Raw genomic sequence first — 21,494 nt, 5'->3', positions numbered from 1 at the left:
CGAGGCGAGGGGCGAGCCCCGTGTGGAGCCGGAGCCGGAGCCGGAGCCGGAGCCGGGGCCGAGGCGGGGCCGCGCTGCCCTCAGCCTCCCCTCCCCGGGGCCGGTCCCGGTGCCGGTCCCGCCCGTCTCCCTGCATTCCCTGCTGCAGCCCCCCCGCCCCCGGCAGCCTCCTCCCCTCAATCCCAGCAGTAGCGGCGGCTCCCGGGCTCGGCTCCCCGCGCTGCGGCGGCGCTCGGCGGCGGCTCCCCCCTCCCCAGCCGCGCCGCCATGTTGGGCTGCCGCGAGCTCGGCGGCGGCTCCCGCGTCTGAGCGAGGCCGGGCCGGGCCGCAGGGCGCCGGGCTGAGGGGGACGGCGATGAGGGAGGGAGGGAGGGATGGAGCCCGCCGCCCCTTGGCGCAGCATCGCAGGACCGCTTGGCGATTGAACCTTCGCCTTCCCTGAAGCGCTGACAAGCCTCGGGAGGAGACCCTGTAAGCATCAGGAGGAAAGGCAAAGCTCCCCGCGACGGCACGAAGTAATTTTTAAACGAAGTAATGCTTAAAAAAGCCCCCCCAATGCAAAGCGAAACAGCCATGTCTGGAGAAGTGCGCCTGAAGCAGCTGGAGCAGTTCATTCTGGATGGGCCGACCCAAAGCAACGGGCAGTGCTTCAGCGTGGAGACCTTGCTGGATATCCTCATCTGCCTGTACGATGAGTGCAATAACTCCCCGCTGAGAAGAGAGAAGAACATCCTCGAGTATCTGGAATGGGGTAAGTTGGAATAGGTTTGGTTTGGGTGCGTGTGCCCGTGTTGGTGTCTGCTTTGTGTTTGGTATTGATGGGTGAGAGGGGATTGAGTCTAACGGTGTGTTCCTGTGAAATGTTGTCAGCTGAAGTGTATGTAAACGTGATGGCAGTGGTGCTGACTACAGATCCGTATTGGTTATTTGTCTTTGAGATATGTGTGTAAAATAGAGCTCATGATCTTAACGTGGTTCACATCCTGGTCCATGAAGTGTATATACCCAGGTGTTGGGGTTTGTGTCCTAAAGGTGGTGGGAATAGAAAAGGATGAGGGACCAATTCTGTGATATTTGGAGACCAACAGCTCAGTAGGCAATCCTCGGTTGGTTGTCTGGAGTGAAAATGGGGATAAATGTGTTCTTGTCTTTAACATAGTAGCATTGCTGACTTAAGGAGGTGAAGTTGAAAATCAGAATGAAATGGTGTCCTCCCCATCCTCCGTTCCATTCTCTTCCTTAGTTTTAGTGCAACATCACGGTATTTACAAGTTCTAAATAAGATTGGTTGAATGATGGCAGTCCAGTTCTTCTGAAGTTGTCACAGACCTGGCTGGCTTTAATTTTTTGTTCCGATTCTTCTCCTCCTTCTACATATAGCTGGCAAAGAGAAGTAGCAGTCTGCCATAAGAGCCTTGATGCTAACCCTTACTGTATGTGACCTTCAAACTTCAAGTCTTGCTGTACTTCTGCGTTTCCTTTCAGAAGTATTTCTCACGTCTGGTTTGTAATAAATGCATCTGGAAGGCGACGTTTTCTTAAAAAGCCCATTTTCCCACCATAACAGGCATTTGATGAATGGGCTGTTTGAGTCCCGTGTAATGAAGTCACCGAGGAAAGACGTTGTTTTGATAACTGATCTGACAACACGAGGCGTGTGTGTGTTGTGTGCCTGCTCCTTAATGGAGTCACAGTGACATCTAAAGGACATCTGACTCTGTAATTACGTTTCTTACACTGTTTGTAGTGCATTGCTTTTTGTTTTCTTCCTATTTAAGGGAATGGTCTGTAATTAATACATTCTAGCTAAGGAAGAAGTAGTAATAAAGGTACTTCTGCAGAATCTCCATACACAAACTGTTGTGTTATCCGGAAGGTATGAAAGGCTTGGAAAATACGTTGGCTCACAGGATTATTTGAATGTGAGAGTGTAGTCTGTAGAGGAGTTGGCCATCTGACTAGCCTGTTCCCTGGTGTAATCATAACCTCACCACGCATCTCTTTTCCCCAAAGGGGAACTGGTGGAAGTGGTTGATGACAAAGAGGCGAGATGTGGTTTTCAAGTCAGAATCACAGCGAGCAGCGGTGGAAGCGGGAGGCTGGCAGCCAGAAGTTGTAGTTTCTGTCCTCACCTCTGTCAGTCTCAGTGCTTTCAGCTCGTATTAGTTTGTTTATTTTTTCCAACTCCCTACTTGAGAAGTAGGGAAAATAATGCCAGCTTTACCCCAGCGAGTTCTGAAAACTCGTAGTTTTGAATGTAGTTTATTAATTGTTTTCTCCTGTCAGTGAACTAAAACTTGGAATATTCTGGTGGGTGTCACTCGCCGTTCTGGACCAATATGAGTTTATGCCAAACACTAACACATGTGTTATTGCTATGAGGAGTTGTCTTTGAATGTATTGGAATTGTACTTGGATGTTTGTGGATTTACAGGTGACAGAATAGAAATTTACCCCTGAGAACTGTTAATCTTCTTAAGCTTAAACTGCTTTTATAAAAGAGTGATTTTATTCTTTTTTTTTTTTTTTTTTTTTTCATGTCTAATACGTAGCTCTTTGGCGACCATACACTGTTGAATGAAGTGGCAAACGGTGTATTGGTACTTGTCACTGATGCAGTGTGGAGGTAGGGCTGTTTTGGTTTTGCGGAGCTTTTGGATTTCTTTTTTTTGTTAGTGGATGTATGTTTTTGTTTCAGCTGTCCTGGGTCTTAGATATTACATGACTCATTTCTTGTGAGACTGGATGTTTGTAGCACAAGGTGAATTTTTGGGTGCAGTGGGTTAGGAGCTCCCCTAGCACGGAAAAGCTGATGTGGTCTTCTTGTAATAGCCACCTGACTGCTGCTGGATTGAGGGGAACCAAGACGTTTTGTGTTGTAGGCCTTGCATCTTTGAAAGACTTTTATGACTAGCTCTAGAAGTAGTCCTATAATGTATTAAAAAGAATAAGCAGGGTAAAACAGGTGGGCATCTGCACTGGTTTTAGGTATTTTGTTTTGGGTTGCTGTTGCAAGTTTAACTCAGCAAGTGGCGAAAGTGAAGTTTCTGCCACGTGACTGCGCTTGACTTTTTGGAGGTTTTCCGTCTTCTTGAAATGCTTGAAATGACTTTGAATTATCAGGTTGATTGCTTTGTGGTTTATAGTCCGCATTGATTTTAGAAATCCTTTTTTGATGTAAAGTCATACTTACTTTAGCTGTCTTTATTCCTGATTTGTTCTGTGACATACTGCTGATTTGATATTGTTTATCATGTGTAGGATTTTTTCGGAGTCCCTGCTCATGACAGGGGGTTGGAATTAGCTGATCTTTAAGGTTCCTCCCAGTGCTGTTCTGTGGTTCTATGCATGTTAGATGTGAAGATGCCTGCAAAGATTGCCCATGTGTTTGAGCTCTGATAGTTAGTCAGGGAGACTGTGTCTTGAGACATTGTGAAAGGAACCCAACCCCTAGTCCTGGCTTGTACATGTTTGATGGTAGTTCTCACTTTTATCTCTATTCACAGTTGTGTTTGTGATTTGGAAATGGGACTGGCTAATTTTAGTGACTGGAGCTTACTGCAAGAAGCTATTCTGTGTTCCAGGCGTTTTGCTTTTCCTTTCCTGTGTGTGGGGTTTGCCCTTGTTACTCAGGTGTGTGAGGGGGTAAATGCATGGTGCTGAACTCAGCCTGAAAGAAGAACATCGTGATGGAAAGGAGCTGCAGAAATATTTTTGATCTAAGAAAACTCCCAAACTCCCTTTACAATGGCACTGATTTGAAAAGACTTTAAAAAGAATCAAGAACAATATTGCTCAGTTTTCCATCAATGGAGAAGTTGAGAGAACTCTTCACCATATGTGAAGAGATGGAGTAGGGAAGGTGGAGGCCACTGTGAGTAGTGGGAGATCAGTGACTTGGTTGCGTCTGTTTTCTTGTAGGTAAAATGTCAGCAGTCCTTTAGCATGTTTATTTCTTTGCATTTTCTCCTCCTCTGGTATATGAATTTCACTGCTCTTGTTTCATCTCTATCAGAACTGAAATTTTTCGGTGGTACTGCTGGTATGGTCCCAGACTGGACTGCTGGCATTGCTCTTACACTTCTGTCATTCGTCTGCACCACATCTCTTCTGGCCATTGAAATTGCGTTAACAAACTCTTAGGAGGTTAACGTATTGAATGAGCATGGTGGAAACGTAATATTTTACAAAGCCAGTCTTTTACCAGGGGCTTTAATTACATAGGTATGAAGGACAGTAAATCAGATCTGTCTGATTACAGGTCTTGAACAAGTTCCAGTTATCGTGGTCATACAAGCAGCATTCGAGTGCCTCAGTAACAGCTTTCTGCCTTCTTGACTCAAAATGTATTCCATGGAAATTAGGGACTTCTGTGCAGAACATTGAAGTTAGAAATACAGACGTTTTTTTCCAGTTACTCATAACCTCTTGCAGGCTCCAGAGAGCTCCCATGCCAGAGGTTAAAGACTGGTGAGCTGGCAGACTCATCTGACCTGCTGGGGGAAGGAAGGGGGGGAAAGAGAGGTGGCGCATCTTGTCGGTTCGTGTTTTGTTCGTGGCTATTATGGAGCTAAACTGAAGAAGGTTTGTAGGAACAGTCTCCAACTCTGACAGTGCTCGAAGCGGTCTGCAGACAGGAGTGCAGTAGTAAAGGGCTGAAGTTTTTTTTTCTCTTTGTTTTGACTCAAATAACTGGAGATACTCTGTAGTTGGAAACGCTTTATCACGTATTGCTGTTGCTTGGATTTTGGACAGTGTTCTCTTGTATGGTCCCAGACAAACAGATACGTTCTGAGAGTTTTACTCCGGAGCTCTGGACCATTGTGGATATTCCTTTATCCAGTGGAAAAAAAAACTGCTACAAAGACGAAATAGGCAACATTTTTGAAATTCAAAGAAATATTCCCCAGTGAGATCCCCCAACTTAACCCAACTGTTTTATGTGTTTATGCCCACGTTCACTCACCCTGAACATGCAATCACAAGCTCAGCATGGCCAAGTGGGATATGCAGGTATCTCTAATCAATATCTGGATTATATTATCTGGCATTCAGGGCTTTGAGTAGCAGAAGGATCTTCTCGTGCTCTTTGGTGGCCAGGACAGCTCCATCTTCGCGATTTCTTTGCTGTTAATGTTTCCTCTCTTAGTTCATTTCTGGTGCTTAATTAAAGTTGTAACTATGGAGCACTTTCTTATGTAGGTACCACGCAGCCTAAATATACTGATGTGTTTAATAAGCGTACCACAGCTGTGCTGTGGGTGAATGTACCCCATCAGTCTGTACGTTTTGTTCCTGTGAGGAAGTATCCCAGAGGCAAGTTTTGCCAGGAAATGTTCTGCCTTGCAGCTGTAATTGACTGGGCTTCACCAAAGAGCCCAAGACAGGTGGGTCCTGTTTTGGTCTGGGTTTGTAGGGGCCCAAGGTACTGGGAAAGAGGGAAAGGGATCCTGTGCCAGCTGAGTGAGTTGAGATGAGGAAAAAGGCTTGCTCCCACAACTCTGTGCATTTTAACTCCTGTTAGAACAACAAAACCTATTCCAAGAGTTCTGTGTTCTTTATGGGTTTTGTTGGTTGGTTTTGTTTTTAAAGAAGGCTGGTGTGCTTAGCTCTTGTGTCTTTTTTGAAATTTCACGTGTTACCGTGTGAGGCAGAATTTTCCCAGGTCAGCCACCCAACTTAAATTGTGAGATCTTGTAGAAGGCAGGAAGGAAGACGAGAGGTCCTTACAGTGCCCAAGGAATAACGTGCTGCTGGAAGAGTTCCTTCATGGGGTCAGTCACATTACAATTAAAAATGAAAACTGGAAGAAAACACAATCAGTTTAAAGCATTATGACTAGAAACCTGAGTAAAGTTTGAGTAGTTTAAATCCTTGATGTATCTGTATGTTAATCTGGTCTTGATGCATAACAGGACCTTTCCTTTCGTTCTTTAAAGTGATGCTCAGTTTTGAACGTGCCCTTAACATCACTGGAGGAGTTGCTGCTTTCACAAGTGTGCCCTGTGTTGCATTTTTGCAGGTTAACAAAAATGTAAATAACTGTTTGGTTCAACTTTGTGTTTGCCTCAGGCCAGTCTGTCCTTTACACGAGTAAATAGCTATTTTTACTAACCGAACCAGGCTACTTTAACAAATGTGTGTGTATTCTCTTGTTCCAAGTCACCTACTATGACAGCCAACTGCAAATAGCATCAGGGTAGGAGTGAGGCGAAGTGAAACTGTGTTTGCACAGTGATCAACTGAGTGAGAAGTAAACAAGGATGGTGGAAGGGATGCCTGGTTTTAAAAGTCAGGAGAAAATCTCCAAAGGCAGAGGTTATCGTACAAGGAGAAATAGCCTCTCTGTGCTCCAGTATGAACGATGGGATCCTGTGCTCCCAGCTTCATCCTAGCCCTCCATGCTTGCTAGAGTTAGAGGAGGACAGCTCTGTGTCCTCGTGGCTCGAGCACTCCTAGTAGTGTTTTCCCACATCATTGCCAGCAGTGTAGACAAACTCACGATTTAGACCCATCAGCAAGGAAAGCTGAATCCTCTCTTATTTCTCTGCTTACTCAGGAATGGCTGGGACATGCTGAGAGCTGAGTGCAGACCATCCGGATGAATTCCTCGTCACCCCTGGTTGTTTTTTTCTTGCATGATGGCATAACCTCCCTGGCTGGGGTTTGTCTGATGCTATATTGCAGTGGTAGGGAGTAAACCCAGCTACAAGGGCGTCTTGGTTTTCCCCTGCTGGTGATTCCTGTGGCAGGTATCCTCCTCTCATTTTGCATGAGGCAGAAGTATGTGTATGCATTTGTTCTGTTTGATCTGTGTAACTCAGTCTAATAAAAAGCATTAAGAACTGCTGACTCTTTGAAATAGTTAGCAACTTTGTTCATGTCTCCAAGCTAACAGTCTTCCCAGGTCTGTCAGTGATCAGACACTCATTCGATGCCTGAATGTGTAGCATGCTGATAGATGCTCGCCATGAAGTAGTTGCTTTCCTGCAGGCCTGAGTTGTTAGCTAGATCAGACTGCTAAGGACTTGTTGGCTAAGGGGTGTTCTATAATTTTTCTCTCGTACTACCTACTGTGTTCACAAGTGGTTACTTGGCATGAGTGTTGCAACTCCATTAAGTGTTGGTTTGTTGTTTATATCTCCTTGCTTTCTCTGGGGGCCCAAAAGATTATTCCAGAGAATTGTGCTGTTTGGGGCTGTTCTTGCAAAAAACCTTCTATTTGATGATGACTCATTCGTATATAAACAGGAGAAACTCATTCGTATATAAACAGGAGAAAAAAAAACAAACAAACAATTAGTATGAGCTTCATCAATATTGAATTGTGGATGAAATGGATATGATTGTGGATTGTGGATGAAATGGATAAAATGTCTTGAAAAATTAACTCAGACGTGCAGACGTGTGTGGAAATTGTGCCATCTCTAGTTAAGAACGACAGTGGGCAGAGAAGTCTTTTGTCTTTTTGCTGCCTCCAGATCAAGGAAAATGTTTTATTTGTATTACTAAAACTTATCTCTAGGATGGAGTAGCAGAATGTAAATAGACAAGATAAAGCCCTTCTTCCCCAGTGCCTCCCACTCTCATACCGTAACAGTGAAGTCCTTGTTGGAGGGTTTTTTCTAGTCTCAGGGCACTCCACAGTTTTGCTTATAAGCAGGACTGGGAAAAACTCATTTACTTCGTATTTAGTATTTAATATTTGTTTTAAGGATGATCTCTCTGTCATTGAGGTTGGTTTGGGCAAAAATGTTCCTAAAGGCAGTGCTGTGAAAGAACAGTGCAGTAGTTTTGCCACCCTGTTTGAAATCCAATGTAGTTATCTTAGCCGTTAGCTACGTTTTTTGCTTTTAAATTAAAAAGGGTGACTTTGAAAGAATAGCAGAAGTCACTCACTGGAAGCGAAGAGGAAAGAAATGTAGATTCAGGTTTTTCTGTCCTTTTAGATGGCTTTCTTATTTGCTTTGTGTGGAAATCAGGCCAATCGTGTCGATAACAGTCACCTAATGTTATTGCTGAAATAACAGCCGCCTTGTTTCTGAGGTGTTTTTAACTCTTCGGTTTTCCAAAATAGAGAGGAACGTTCTTGTCGCATTCAAGAAACTCAATGGTTATGCTGGCAGCTGTATCAGAGGATTTCAAGAAGAAATCTTGTCATTTACATAACCTGTTCAAGAGCTCACACTGCTTGTCAGAGAGGGCTCATTTTTTGCAATGGGATTTCTGTTTTCTTTTATTGTGTCTGTGTCTACTTAAGATTTTTGTTCTAGTGAACAACTAGTTGGCTGAATATACTTTTTATTTCAGGAAACTAATATAACTTTATGTTGTTTCCCAACATTATGTTTCTATTTTGCAATGTCTTCACAAAGTATGTAGGAATAGCAAAAATGTTTCTTGCAACATAGGAGGAGTGCTGTTAAACTTGCTGGTAAGGTGTTTGTTTCTTTCTTTCTTTCTTAAATATGTAGTTCTGCCCTTTGTGAACACAGCGTCATAGATTCTAGCCGTCCCTTTTGCAGTAGGGTGATAGGAAAGTTTCACTGGGATGACTGAAATTTTTGCGTAGAGAAATATGGTTTTCTGTTTGTACAGAGAGATGGTTTTGGTTAATTTACTAGTCAAATTCTCAAGTGTAATGGTCAGTCTTTGGAATGAATGAAGACTTATTACTAGTAATCAGGAAGTCGTGCATGAGGTCTGGGCAGTGATTTTTAGTTATAAGCTGCTTATCAGGGAGAGAATTCACCTGGTAAATTGAAGGGACTAAAAATTTACCTTTCTTCGGAAACTGTATTTTTCCATGCTTTTAATCTCTTCATGTTTTATCTAACTTGAGAAAAGAATGCTGCAGACAAAATTCCTGTGTGCTGTGATATTTAAAATTAAACACTATTTGTAATCAATTGTTAAAGTTTCCTCGGTCCACTTCTTGTTTGTCTTTTTTTTTTTTTTTTTCTACCAGAAACGAATTCTGGAGATTGTCCCCAGATGAATGATTACCTACTTAAATCTGTTAGTGCTGCCTTGTCACCAAATTACCATACCACTGTTTCCAGGAGATCCATGAGGACTTCCTGATACACCTTTCAAAGTTGCTCTCATCTTATTTTAAAATAATCTTCTATTTAATTCTTCAGGTACAAATAGTTTCACAGAGGAGAACTATGAAAGACTGGAAGCTTTTCCAACACTAAATTTCTTTGCCTCTCCTGCCATCTTGTGGGATTTCGGAGAACATTCACTGTGCTTATTGATATCTAAGATAGTGTGTTTTTTTTTGTGGTCCCACTAACTGCTGAGCAAAGGAAACACTGAGTCTAGCTGTACGCTGTCCTCTGCAACATCAGTTTGCCCAGGGGTAAGTGATTTAAACCAGCTCTGCTATACATGTTGCCTTACTGGCAAAATCAGGTTTGTTTGCAAGCTGTTTTTGTAGGAAGTGATTTATAGTTGTGGAAGATGGAAGATTTTCCTAAGCAAATCTGGGTCCAAGGCAAACTTTGACTTTCTTTGTAGAAAATGCTCCTCTAAATTTCCTCTAATAAAAGTAATCCCCCAAAACAAACAAACAAACAAAAAACCAAAAACATTAAAAGTAATATTTTAGAGAGCATGCTCTATGACTAGCAGCTGAATCTGTATAAAAATCTCAGTAGAAATATTTCTTTCAATCCAAGTGCAAGCTAAGCTAGGCTGAGAGGTCCTTCTGTTAACTGGCTTTAAAGTTGGGCTGCTGAACAGTTTGGGAGAGCAGTGGTGGAGACGCTCATAGATGAGCCACAACAAGATGCTGAGAGAGAGTAACTCTGGCCAGTATGGCACACTAGCTCTTCTCCTTTGATTCACCTGCTGCAGCAATCCTGATACCTGTCCACAACAGTTATTGTAACAGAAGTTTTTCATGGATGTGATTTGTTGACACTGTCATGACACTTCATTAATGGAGGAAGGAAATAAACTCAAAACTATCTTAAATTGTTTCAGATTACAGTTGACTCTGCATCTGTTTGTAAACATAGATTTGTAGGGTAGTCCCGGGTCTGTTATTTCAACACAGCACTGTTACCTGTAAAATCATTCTGACTGTAGTTGTTTATATTAAATAAACCAGGGAATCAAGTATGCGTAAACTGCACTTGCAGGCACACAATCTCAGTGTTAAAGTCAGTAGGGCTTTATTTATTATACCTTGAACAGGATTAGGGTTCTTCAGGGTGTGTAAGTTGTTACAACTATAAGGAAAAGCCTTATATAAGGAAAAGCCTTATATTTTGAGCCTTATATTTTTATGCAGAATACCAACTTATATAAGGAAAAGCCTTATATTTTGAGCCTTATATTTTTATGCAAAATACCAACTAGGAAATATATACCTATATTCGAATCAATGCAGCTTAACCACAAGATACTGTTTCTGCGAGGGCTTTCCTTTACTTTTTTTTTTTTCCTCTAATTTGGCTTTGAACCAGCAGCAATTTAACTATGGCTTATCATGCTGCAAAGAGATATTTCATCAGCATCACTTTCCAACTATTAGGCAAACAAATTTGGAGGTTAAAATTACAAACAAGGGTTTACAAAGGTTGCACAATTGCTAATGCCTGGAGTACTGTGTGTAACTGCCCAGTTCCACAGCCTTTTGTGAAGGCTACCAAGGTTTTGCAATTTCTACGAGTGGTCTTTTAATAAGGTCCAAAGTCAAACCTTCAAAGGAGATGGGAACATTTATGGAAGTAACACTCTTCATGATGGGAGTGTTCCAAGTGTTAAGCTCTGGAATAGAATTTCTTTGCAGGACAATTCCTGCTGGACTGCCCTGCTTATTTCAAGGCAGTTCTCACTGTCTAGGAAGAATTATGAGACGACAGGGCTGGGGGCTGACTCCCTTTTCCCTGATTTTATGTATGTCAGCTGTAACTATAAGGAGCACTCCGAAGCTGGCAGATGATATTCTGCAATAACAACACTGGACCAAATGATTTACTGATAAATGGGAATATAGGACTGCAACAGAAGTGCTAGATGATTGTGGGTAATATCTGGAAAATATAGTCAACTGAAAAGTTTACAGGACAGTGGAATGATGAGCTCTCTCAGGGCTCTCCCCTTCTGCCTGTTGCTAGATCAGCTAGTTGACTGGTGGAATTTCTGTGTATGGAAAGCAGTGAACATAAGAAAAGGTGTCTTTCATCTGTGTTCCACCACAGATGGGAGTCTGAGAGTTGGAGATAAAGTCATGGGAATTTGCTTAATTTAGCTCTGCAACATTGCAAAGCTCGGTGTCTGTTTTTTGGTAAACAATTGAGAACTCTTTATTTTTCTTATGACACTGGAATAAATGAAATTCCAAGATATCAGTTTTGGCTGAAAAGCTGTAATGCAAATTTCAAAAAAATAATTGGAAGATGTATTTTAAAGTAGTAGAAATAGTGGGTGGTTTTGTCAATTAAGAAAAAAAAAGTAAACCAAGAAAGTCCCCTAGCCCAGATGCTGTAAAAATGGGAATACTTATCTCTGAGGATGGGGATTCCACATCTATGGGATAATTATTTATCATATATTCCCACTCTATGGAGGTTTACTGACCTCAACCTCAGGGAAGTCAGTGGTGGTAAATGATTCAAGAAATTTTCTGACTGGGTCTGGTTGTCCCACCAGAAGGATTTACTGTGGGTTCTTTATCCTTACAGTTGTAATCTCAGCCTCCTTACTGTGTACCTAGGCTTCTTAGGAAATGCTACAGGGCTAAGAAATTGAGAATAGAAGTGATAAGGTAAATCTAACCTAAGCATAAAGGTTTACGTGGGGAAGCTTAGCTGTGCCAGAAACTCTTTCTGGGACATCTAGGTTGTATTATGGAAATAAGTAGTGTACTAAAAAAAAACAAAACAAAAAAAAACTATAGAAGTAGACCAGTAACTTTGCCAGAGGATGGGAAATTGAGAAAGTGGTGAAGATAATGGGCAGCTAGATCATCAGTGGTCCATAAAGTATCAGGGCTTAAATTGACTAATGAAAGCCTAAAGGTAACTGGGACAGAAGGGACTGGAATAACACTGCCACCTTTTTGGAGACTCTAAACTGAGACTAGAGGATAAAACAATCACTGGGCAATTCTTGTACACACTTGAGGCAGGGACTAATTTGTTGGGAAGGGATTTGATGCTGAAATTGGGTATTCAAATAATAAATTGTCAGACTGGAATAACAGTTTTAATGAAGTTATTGACAGAAGATGACAAAAAAGAAATAGACCCCATAGAGTGGGTCAAGGAAGGAAATAGAGGAGGAATTAATATTGCTCCCCTGAGGATAGATTTGCAGGAGGGACATGAGGCAATAAAGCTTAAGCAATACCCTATCTTAACTGAGGGACGAATTAGTCTTTAATCAGTCCTTTTATCTCTGATTTAAGATAAATTATTGGAGCCATGCAAGTCTCCCTTTAACACTCCTGCCCTTCTGGTGTAAGGAAGGCTGCTGGTTCTTGCCAACTGGTACAGGATCTATGAAAAATTAATGGGGTAGTGTGGAAGTGCCACCCTGTGGATCCAAATCCATGATGAGCAAGATCCCACATGAGCATAAGTGGTTCACTGTGACAGATTGAAAAGATGCCTTTTGGGCCTGTCCAGTGGACCCTGTGAGCAGAAGCATATTTGCCTTTGAGAGTTAAGACCCTGAAATAGGATAGGAACAACAATATAGATGGACAGTTTTACCTCAGGGGTTCCCAGAATCACCAAATTTATTTGGGCAAGTTTTAGAGCACATTTTAGAGCAATTCTGACCTCTGGAAGGGCTTTTACTGTTACAAATATGTGGATGATCTTTTTATTATCAGGACAGATATCATGAGAGAAGAAGGGAAAAAAATAAGGGGAAGAGGAGAAATTAAAGTTTGGTCAAATTAAATTGTACATACATGGTATAGAAAAGCGTCGAGTAGTTTGTGAATCTGTAGTACTCACCAGTGAGGAAATAGGAGGAATTAAGCATTGGGTAATAGGGAATATGAGATTATGATTTACTGTGTGCTTCTCTTCACAGGACATCTGCCATTGCAGTTGTGAATAAATTAGCTTCACAGAAGACACTGTCAAGAAAATCATTGAGATATTTCTCATAATTTACTGGGACTGACTGTAATTGCTTGGGAGGGGAAAACACCACAGAGCCTTTCAAAGTACTGGATGTATTAGGAGCACTTTGTTTGAGAAGCTGACAATAAAAGAAGTTATATTTAGTGAATATAGTTATGAGCCATTCCATGATGAAAACTCACTGTCCTATAAACAGGAGGGAGGGGAAAAAAGCAGAATCAGAAGTCTAGGTAAGATATTAAATGTATATATCCCATAAATCACATAAAGCTCTCTCATTTCTAAGTACTTTAAATGAGCTGCTTCAGAAGCCAGTACTGTTTATTTTATTTTATTTATTATTGTTTTTATTTTTTTTTAAGTATACTATTTATGATTTTTCCATGCACAACAGACCTGAATGCCTCCTCACAATGTGCTTTTAAGCCTAGCTGGACAGGTGTTGGGGTCTGTTAACTTGCCTTAAACAGAAAGGGAAACTTCTTTTGATTTAGTGTGAACACTAATTTTTGCAGCAGCAAAAGATGCCTGAATGAGTGCTAGATAAGAGAAAGCCAAATAGAATACATTCTGTTCTTTTAGCATGGTTCTTATGAAACAGCAACGGGATCTATTCAAGAAATGTCTTTGAGGCAAGCACCTGTTATCGCTTCTCTGGAAAATGAGTGGTTCTTTGAAAGACCTAGATTATTCAAAGAGAGAGAAACCAGAAGATTGCTGAGAGGAGTAAGACTTACACTCTTAAGATAGTTAGGTAGCAGTGTAAAACGTAAAACTGAAGGAAATGAAAAGATACACAAAGGAAGCCTTAGGAGCCATCTGCTCCAGCCTTTCCTTTCTCGTAAAAGAAGCTATGGAGCCAGATAGAAATCTCCAGGTGACTCACCATAACCATAGGTGAGATGTCTGACTGTACAAACACTGACCTCTGCTGAACTTACTGCGGATATATGTTTTGCAGCTCGGGTATATCAACATATCTGAGTGCAAGGCTGCCAGACAGAAAGCCCTGTAAGGTCACATTCCCTCCTGGGGCATTGTTCAGCCCAGGCTGAATGCTGGGCTGTGCGACTGGCTGCAGAACTCTTGAAATACAAAATAGGTCATTAAATAATTGTCTTCTGACTTAGTAGAAGAAAGCTCTAGACCTGTTTACGGTGTAAATCATTTGTTGCACCTTCTCAGAGACCATCTGTGATAAGTGTTGCCTGCTTGGCTTTTTTGAAGTGTGATTTTTACCCTATTTACCCATGATGTCATCTGGAATAATTTCTTCTTTCACTTGAGGAAAGAGTGTTTCGCTGTCCTGCTGTAACTACTAACCAATTGTCAGCTCTTCATTCAGATGATCCTCACAATCAAAGATGGTTATTTAAAATAACGTGTGAGATGCAATATTAAACTGATCAGCAGTTTAATGGTCTTTAAAGTTTAATGATTTTGATACATCCTGTATATGGAAAGGGAACAACAAAAATTTGGTTGGATTTTTCAACTTGGAGCAAGTGAGGAGGTTTACAAGGTCTCACCAAACAATCTGACAAGAGGTTCTTCTGCAGTCGAGGAAATTAATATTGTCATTTGGATAATGATGTTTAAATGATTTAATAGTACTCAAAATTATGATTAGTCAGTTACAGTAGCATGGAAGCTTTTTGCATTGTGGTATATGATTGCAGAGATTTTACATATCAATATATCAAGTGAATATATGAAGTGCTGCAAAGATTTCTGAAGACTTTAAAATAAAAAGCATACAATGTAACTGCTACTTCTCAGATCACAAACTGAAAGGACAAAAGAGAAAACAAGTTATGTGGATTATTTACCCTGTTTATCTCTGTTACCATGTTTCAGATTGCTTTCGCTTTTCTCAGTGGAATAAATAGAGCAAAGAACTGTTTTTCTTTTAGTTAAGCATTAGTAAGTCTATAATGAAAGACTGTCAATAAGTGACTTCTGTATTTTTTTTCTATTAGTCCTCTGTAGGCTGTCCATATTTGAATAAAATCTTGCTTATGAGACATTTATTTTTCTCAGTGCTTTCCATCATCAGTTTAGGAACTGGAAACAGAAAGGACAAAGGCAGCTGAGGTATGTTCTGAATGTCCCAATGTAACACTTGTCAATTGCATAAACGGATTTTGTAATCTGTTGCCCTGTTCCTTGCACAGTGTGGATTAAGTTAATTATTTATAGCTTGTCAGGGCAGCAGTTTAAGAGTCCTGTGTAACGCAGAAGTTGAGTACGACAGGAAGCCATCCTGCCCCGACTGGTCAGTCAGGGTAGGGGCTAGAAGAGTTTAAGTGATAGAGGTGGAATCATTTAGAGATATATATATATATATATATATTTTTTTTTTTTTCCCAAAAGAACAAAATTACTTTCCCATTTGTCCCCTGAAATAATTTTTCTCATGATCATGAATTTTTCATTGTTTAAATGTTTGTGTTGCCCTTGTCAAGCTCTTTCTTTTCCCTAGCTTTAGATGCCTAGCACTGTCTACAAGCCTGTTATGGGCTGTCTTGAAATAGCAAGCACTAACAGAGTGAAGAGACCATCTCAACAATTTTAATGCTTAGTCACTAGATTGAGTGCCTTGGACTGAAAGGAGGGCGAGATCACATTATGCTCAGTATAGTGTATATACTCGCTTTACGTTACTATTTACATAAACAGTGGAATGTGTTTTTTTTCCAGTTCCTTCATCTTTGATAATTATACTTATGAGAGGATTTGCTGCATTTCAACTTGTCTCCACCAAGGCTTTGGGTGGTAGAGCTGCCATCAGTGGGCAGTCAATGATATCTCATGGCTGGCAGTCTCTCTCTTGGTTGTAGGCTGGACAGAGCAGGGCAGGTGAGGAGACAGCCCTACTGGGTGCCTTGCTGACCATCCCCGCCTGCCCCTCACTGGGCACAGGGCCCAGGCACTGACTGCTGGGCCCTTGACCCTACCAGTACTGCTGCCGATCTCCCCAGCAAACTGAGTTCAGGACCCGCTCCCTTTCCTCACCCAATAGGGACGTGTTTTCTGTGAATTTGCTGCTGCGTCAGGCATTCACTGATTAGCAGACCCTGAACATGGAATCTTTTTTTCCCCCATTAGTTTATCCTGAGCAGCATGTCATCCTCCTGCATCGAAACGTCTTCTGACATCAGTGCGGTTAAGAGATCAAGGGCAATAATGTTTTTTCTCACAGGCAATGCTGACACAAACGTTGTTTATGCTGCATGTTGAAATTTAGGAACAGGTCTTATAAATTCAAAGGCAGCATTAATAATGGTACACTCCATGCCTCCAAACTGGAAAGGAATCAATTTTATAAGTAATATATTTTTTAGTTGTTTTACCATAATAGCATCACCATGAAATACAGGTAAGATATGTAAATATAAATTAAACAATTCAGTTTGTCTTAGCAGATTGCAACATTATCTGTATTAGTGAATACAGCTATTCAGCACTAGTCATTCAGTAATTCATTAACACATCACTGAATTGTTACAACAGAATAGTCTTTGAACATTCTGCTCTTGGTAAACTCTCCCTACTCACAAGATTACGTACTGTGGAATAAACTACTCTATAGCTGTTTCTTAGTCAAGAAAACAAAACATTTCCAGGAAAATTATTACTATTACATTGTCTTTTCATATTTATGTAATTTTCATGCCTTCCAGATCAGTGTGGGAAAACATTCAAACATTTATTTTATTTACTTTACTTACTTTTTATTTACTCACTTTTTATTGCTCTTATATTGCATCCTTTTTGCTGGGACATCAACACCAATAAGTGTAAACAAGCTATATACATGTTAAATTTCAGTCAACATTGCAGACAATTTGCATTCAGATTCTGATCTCAGTGAAACCAGGGGTGGTTTCCCACTAAGTGGAATTTTTCAGATATCATGCAGTGTTTATTTAACTTCTCTCCCACTGAGTCCGGTGAGAAAGCATTTGAAAATTTCACCCTTGGTGTCATCACTGTTTGTCCAGCTGTTTGGCCAGGTCATTTAACTTTTCTGTACCACAACAATTTCCTCCAGAAGATGAGAGAAAAATCTAAATCTAGCCCTTTGTTACCCACATGAAAGTGGAGTGTGTAAAAAGACGGGTTTTCTACGAATCTGCCTTTGAAAATGATACTTTTATACACTTAAAATATTCTAAAAGCTAGGTATAGACTATATAAACAATTAACAAAACTGGAAATGTCTTTTTATACCAAATAATGGATGTATTCGTGGAAAAATGGAGATTACTCAATACATGACTCCACTCCATAGATCAAAATGGGGCTTTGAAGGTCAGTTTGTTTAGGGCTGCATCTCATAGGAAGAGACAAATAGGGTAAATGAATCCTGCCTTTAAAGGATAAAATGTAGCTTCCAAACGGAGTCCAGTGAAAGCCTGTCTGCCATCAATTTCTGCTGTTTGTGAAATCATCGTCATCGTGTATGAGACTGGTTTCCATTCCTTGGTCTTATGGGTGTTCTACTGGACTGGGGTTCTTCTCTCCATCTTTGTAGCTGCTTTGTCTTCCACAGGGTGGAAGTGGTGGAGCAGAGCCTGCTTTGACGTACTGCTCATCCTGCTTTTCTTAGCTGTCCTCCTTATTTTGGGACAGTGGGACCTACTCCCCACTGCTGTGCCGCACCATCACTTATGAATATGCAAGGTTAGGGGAATTCTCCACTGCAAAAACACCTATTGCAGAAACACAACTTTGTTTCCCATGGGGAATAAAAGCCTTTTGTATCTATTAAATCAAAGTGAGTAATATTGGCTGTCTGACCACTTAAACTTTAGATGCTTTGGCCAGATCTGTAGGATCTTTGAGAAATGACTGCACAGAGGCCTCAGGTTTACTCAGCAGAAACCAGATAGATTTGTGATTGAACTTTCCTACGTTGTTAGTAACACAACTAGCAGCAAACACCTAGCAGTCCATTATCAGGGTGGATAATCCCAACCTCAGTAACCATTAGAACACCTTTCCCTTGTTTTGGGGAAAGTAGCTTTGAGAAGTCTCTTACATACCTCTTTATAGTTTATCTTAGTTTTGTTGTCATTTCCTCAAGTATTTTCTGAGCTGTGTTTGGTTAAAAACCATCTTAATGTCTAAGTTAGCAAGGCTGTTAATCATGTTTGCATCCAAAATACTTCAGCAGTGTTCTGCTGAAAGAAGAAATCTACACTAGCGATAGGTGTCTGCTTTAGTCATGCTGGATGTTTTATTGCAACAGCTCTGAAGATTCATTTGTTATTGGCAAATCACTCATAACCTTATTTTCCCTCCTTGAACTTTGTGAAATACCTTCCTGCCATAAAAACTGTTAGCTCTTCATCATGTGTTTTTGGATATAAGATAATGGAGAATACAAAAACAAATAAATAAATAAAATAAAATAAAATAAAAAGAGGGAAACAATATTCATTTTAAAACGGAAAACCACTCCAAACCAAAAGAAAATTGGTTCGGATTTATCATTAGAAGGTAAAATGGTAGTCACAGTAAGTGATCAGAAATATTTGAGATCTCTATTTCAGCATGCAAAAAAGAGGAAGAACTGTAATAAAGGGAATAATTAATCATTTTTTAACTGCCTTCTAAACAAATTAATGAAAATTGGAGGTAGTTTACGTTCTTGGACTTGAAGCAACAACTTTCAGCTCTTGCAATTATATGCATAACATCATATTATCCAGTTTGTAGACTGTTCAAGTTTCATTTTGAAAGCAGTTAATGTTTCTTTCATGGACTATTTCTTTTGGAAGGTAATTCTTCAATCTTATTGCTGATTTTAGGGCCTTGGAAATTTTCACTTCAAATCATCCATGATTTAAGAGGAGTCAACACAGCCTGGGAGGTAAAAGCCAGCCACAGTGGCTAGTTTCAGACAACTAGTCTATTTCAGTAATCATCTATTTTGCAATATACCTGTGTCTGTCATCTTGTATTATACTGATAACAAAGCCCTTCTGAAATTTTCTTGGCAACTGTCTTCTCATATTTGACTGACAACAAGTCATCTAGACTTGTCTGGTCTAGACAGGTCTAGTGTTGAAAACTGTCAGTCATCTTAAGGGTAGAAAGCATTTGGGAGCTAGAAAGCAGTCAGAGCGTAGGGCACTACACGGAGTCTGTGTCTCTGTTTAGCCACGGTCTTTGAAGAGGCACACACCGACTTGTGCAGTTGGAGACTGCTTGTAAACTTTTGGCATACAAATCCTTTCTAGACAAGACAGTCAAATGTCAGGTTGATTCAGGCAGCCTTTTTTTTTTATTAGCAAAAGCTGTGAAAGGTTTCTTGTCTTTTGAACAAACTGTCCATCAAAATGGTGCATTCTCAAATGAGAAGGTAATTAGCAGCAATATACACATGCCAGCCAGAAGACTTGTAGAGATAGCAAATAGTTTTATAGTATATTAGTATATTTGCTTAGGTTTTCAGAACAGGTATCTGAAATTTATCTCATTGTACCCTGGAAGCAAGAAAACTGATCGGTATTGTGTGAACTACTGATGAAGATGATGTTGATGAAGGCAAGGAATCAGGATTACAAAAACCTGCCTGAGGAGTTGCTTCTCAGGTTACCCATCTGAAACATCTTTTGACTGACACATTAGACCTGGGTTATGAAAGAAAAACTGCAAATGGATTGAAACAAAAGAGCTTGCTTTGCTAATTGTACTGCAGACTAGTGACAACTGGTACATTTCCACAGGAGGCAGAATTAGCTAAGTTTGTTCTCCTCTTAGTGCTGTCAGAGGAAGTCAGACTAGGAAAATAACTATAATTAAACTCCACCCATCATCAAATGCAGGTGAAGAGGTCGTAGTTCATGAAATGCATACATGCTATTATAAAGTATCCATACAATTACAACCTGAACACAGGACAATTAGTGATTCACGAGTAATGAGCTAGTATCCTCTCAGAAACATCGGTGAAGTTCTCTAGTTTGATTTGTGACTATGATCTTTTTTTTCAGACCTGTATCTGTAACCAGAAAGGAATTTTAAAATGTCACTTCAAAACACATCAACATTGCCATTTTTTTTAACCTCTAGAAGTACTCTTGAAAGAGTAACCAATACTCTACTTTCATACTTGTATGGCAATTTTATGGATTTATTTATTTATTTTTAAAGTCTACTGCCTGAATGAAGATCCTGGGAAGATTGCAGTTCTTTGAGATCCTTTGGGAGACTTGGCTAATGAAGTGCAAATGTTCCTATAGAGTCAGATCAAAAGTCCATTTCTTTTAAGAGCCTGTCTCTAACAGGGGCCAACAGATCTCATAAGAGAAGAAGAGACTTCATTGGACAGCATTCTCTACCTTAACATTCACAGTCTGTAATTAATACATCATTTTTTGTTTTTTGTTTTTTTTTTTTTATTTTTTTTAATTATACAGAGAATACTCATGACAAAGCAACAAAATTAATCTTCATCAAGTAGAATATATGGTATGTAAAGCCCCTCAGTAATCTTACAGCTGACGCTAGATTTCAGCAGGTGGTTAGACTGCAGAGGTCCTGAGATCCCTGAGAACAAGATACCAGTGCACGCTGCCATGAGGGATATCTCTACCAGCTGAAGAGAGATTTCCAGATCTAAAGCTTTCCAGCTTTCGATACATTGGGCATTGCATTATAGACCTGGGAATTTCTTCTTTTCTTTACTATCTACTTTTCCAAACTGTTCCTCATAAAGGCCTCCACAAAATCATCTTGATTCTTCTTGCATCTTCTTCAGAGCTGAGCCTGTCTTCCATCCCGTTTCCCAAAAGAGTAATGTGTGAACAAAATAATAAACCTCATCACTTCTGGGTAATCCTCTTCCTCATTACCATGACATCTGTTTGTCATTGTGCTTTTATGTGTTTACTTAATTCTGGTGGTGAACTCCTTAGGTAGTAATGGTGTTTCTATAAATTTCAGTGTCTTTATTGAGCTATGCATACGATCATCTGCAGAAGAGATTATCATTAGGATTGCAACAGCCAGATCTGCAGGATTGCAGAATGAGTCAGAATGAGAAAAGCTAGCTGCTTTTTTTCTTGATGATGTAATAATATATCAGCTACTCTCTGAACTTTTTACTGAGTTAATGAGAGCGTGGGGAATTCTGAACCTCTGCAACATAAGAAGCTCTCAGGTATGAATGGGCAAAGGGGTGATTTCTAAAATGGGAAACCTGCTACGCTTTCACTGGCTGCCAGGTCAGAATACTTTGTCTTGTAAGCAGTCTTTGTTTTTGACAGAAGTTTTTATTTTTATCTAACTTAAGGGATATCCATGCTAATGGAAATTTTCTTATGACACAGAAGTTTGCTGAGGTGTGATTTTTTTTTTTTTTTAATTTCTGGT

At 40.2% G+C, this 21,494-nt stretch overlaps 1 protein-coding gene across 2 annotated transcripts in view; it reads left to right on the top strand.

Annotated features, from left to right (window-relative positions):
• The first annotated feature begins 94 nt into the window (after positions 1–94).
• The window catches only part of XDH (xanthine dehydrogenase), a 73,153-nt gene continuing 51,753 nt past the window's right edge, over positions 95–21,494 (top strand). The window contains exon 1 of one of the 2 annotated variants that reach the window (XM_084514308.1): positions 95–751. In XM_084514308.1, coding sequence (XP_084370434.1) covers positions 535–751 — 217 coding nt within the window. In that variant the 5' untranslated portion in view covers positions 95–534. The remainder of the gene's footprint in view (positions 752–21,494) is intronic. The other variant, XM_084514310.1, reaches the window with a different exon arrangement.

This window comes from Aythya ferina, assembly GCF_964211825.1.
Source record: "Aythya ferina genome assembly, chromosome: 3".
In the NCBI taxonomy this organism is placed as follows: domain Eukaryota; kingdom Metazoa; phylum Chordata; class Aves; order Anseriformes; family Anatidae; genus Aythya; species Aythya ferina.
Note: the sequence above shows the minus strand (reverse complement) of the source record. Positions and strands in the feature narration are given on the sequence as shown.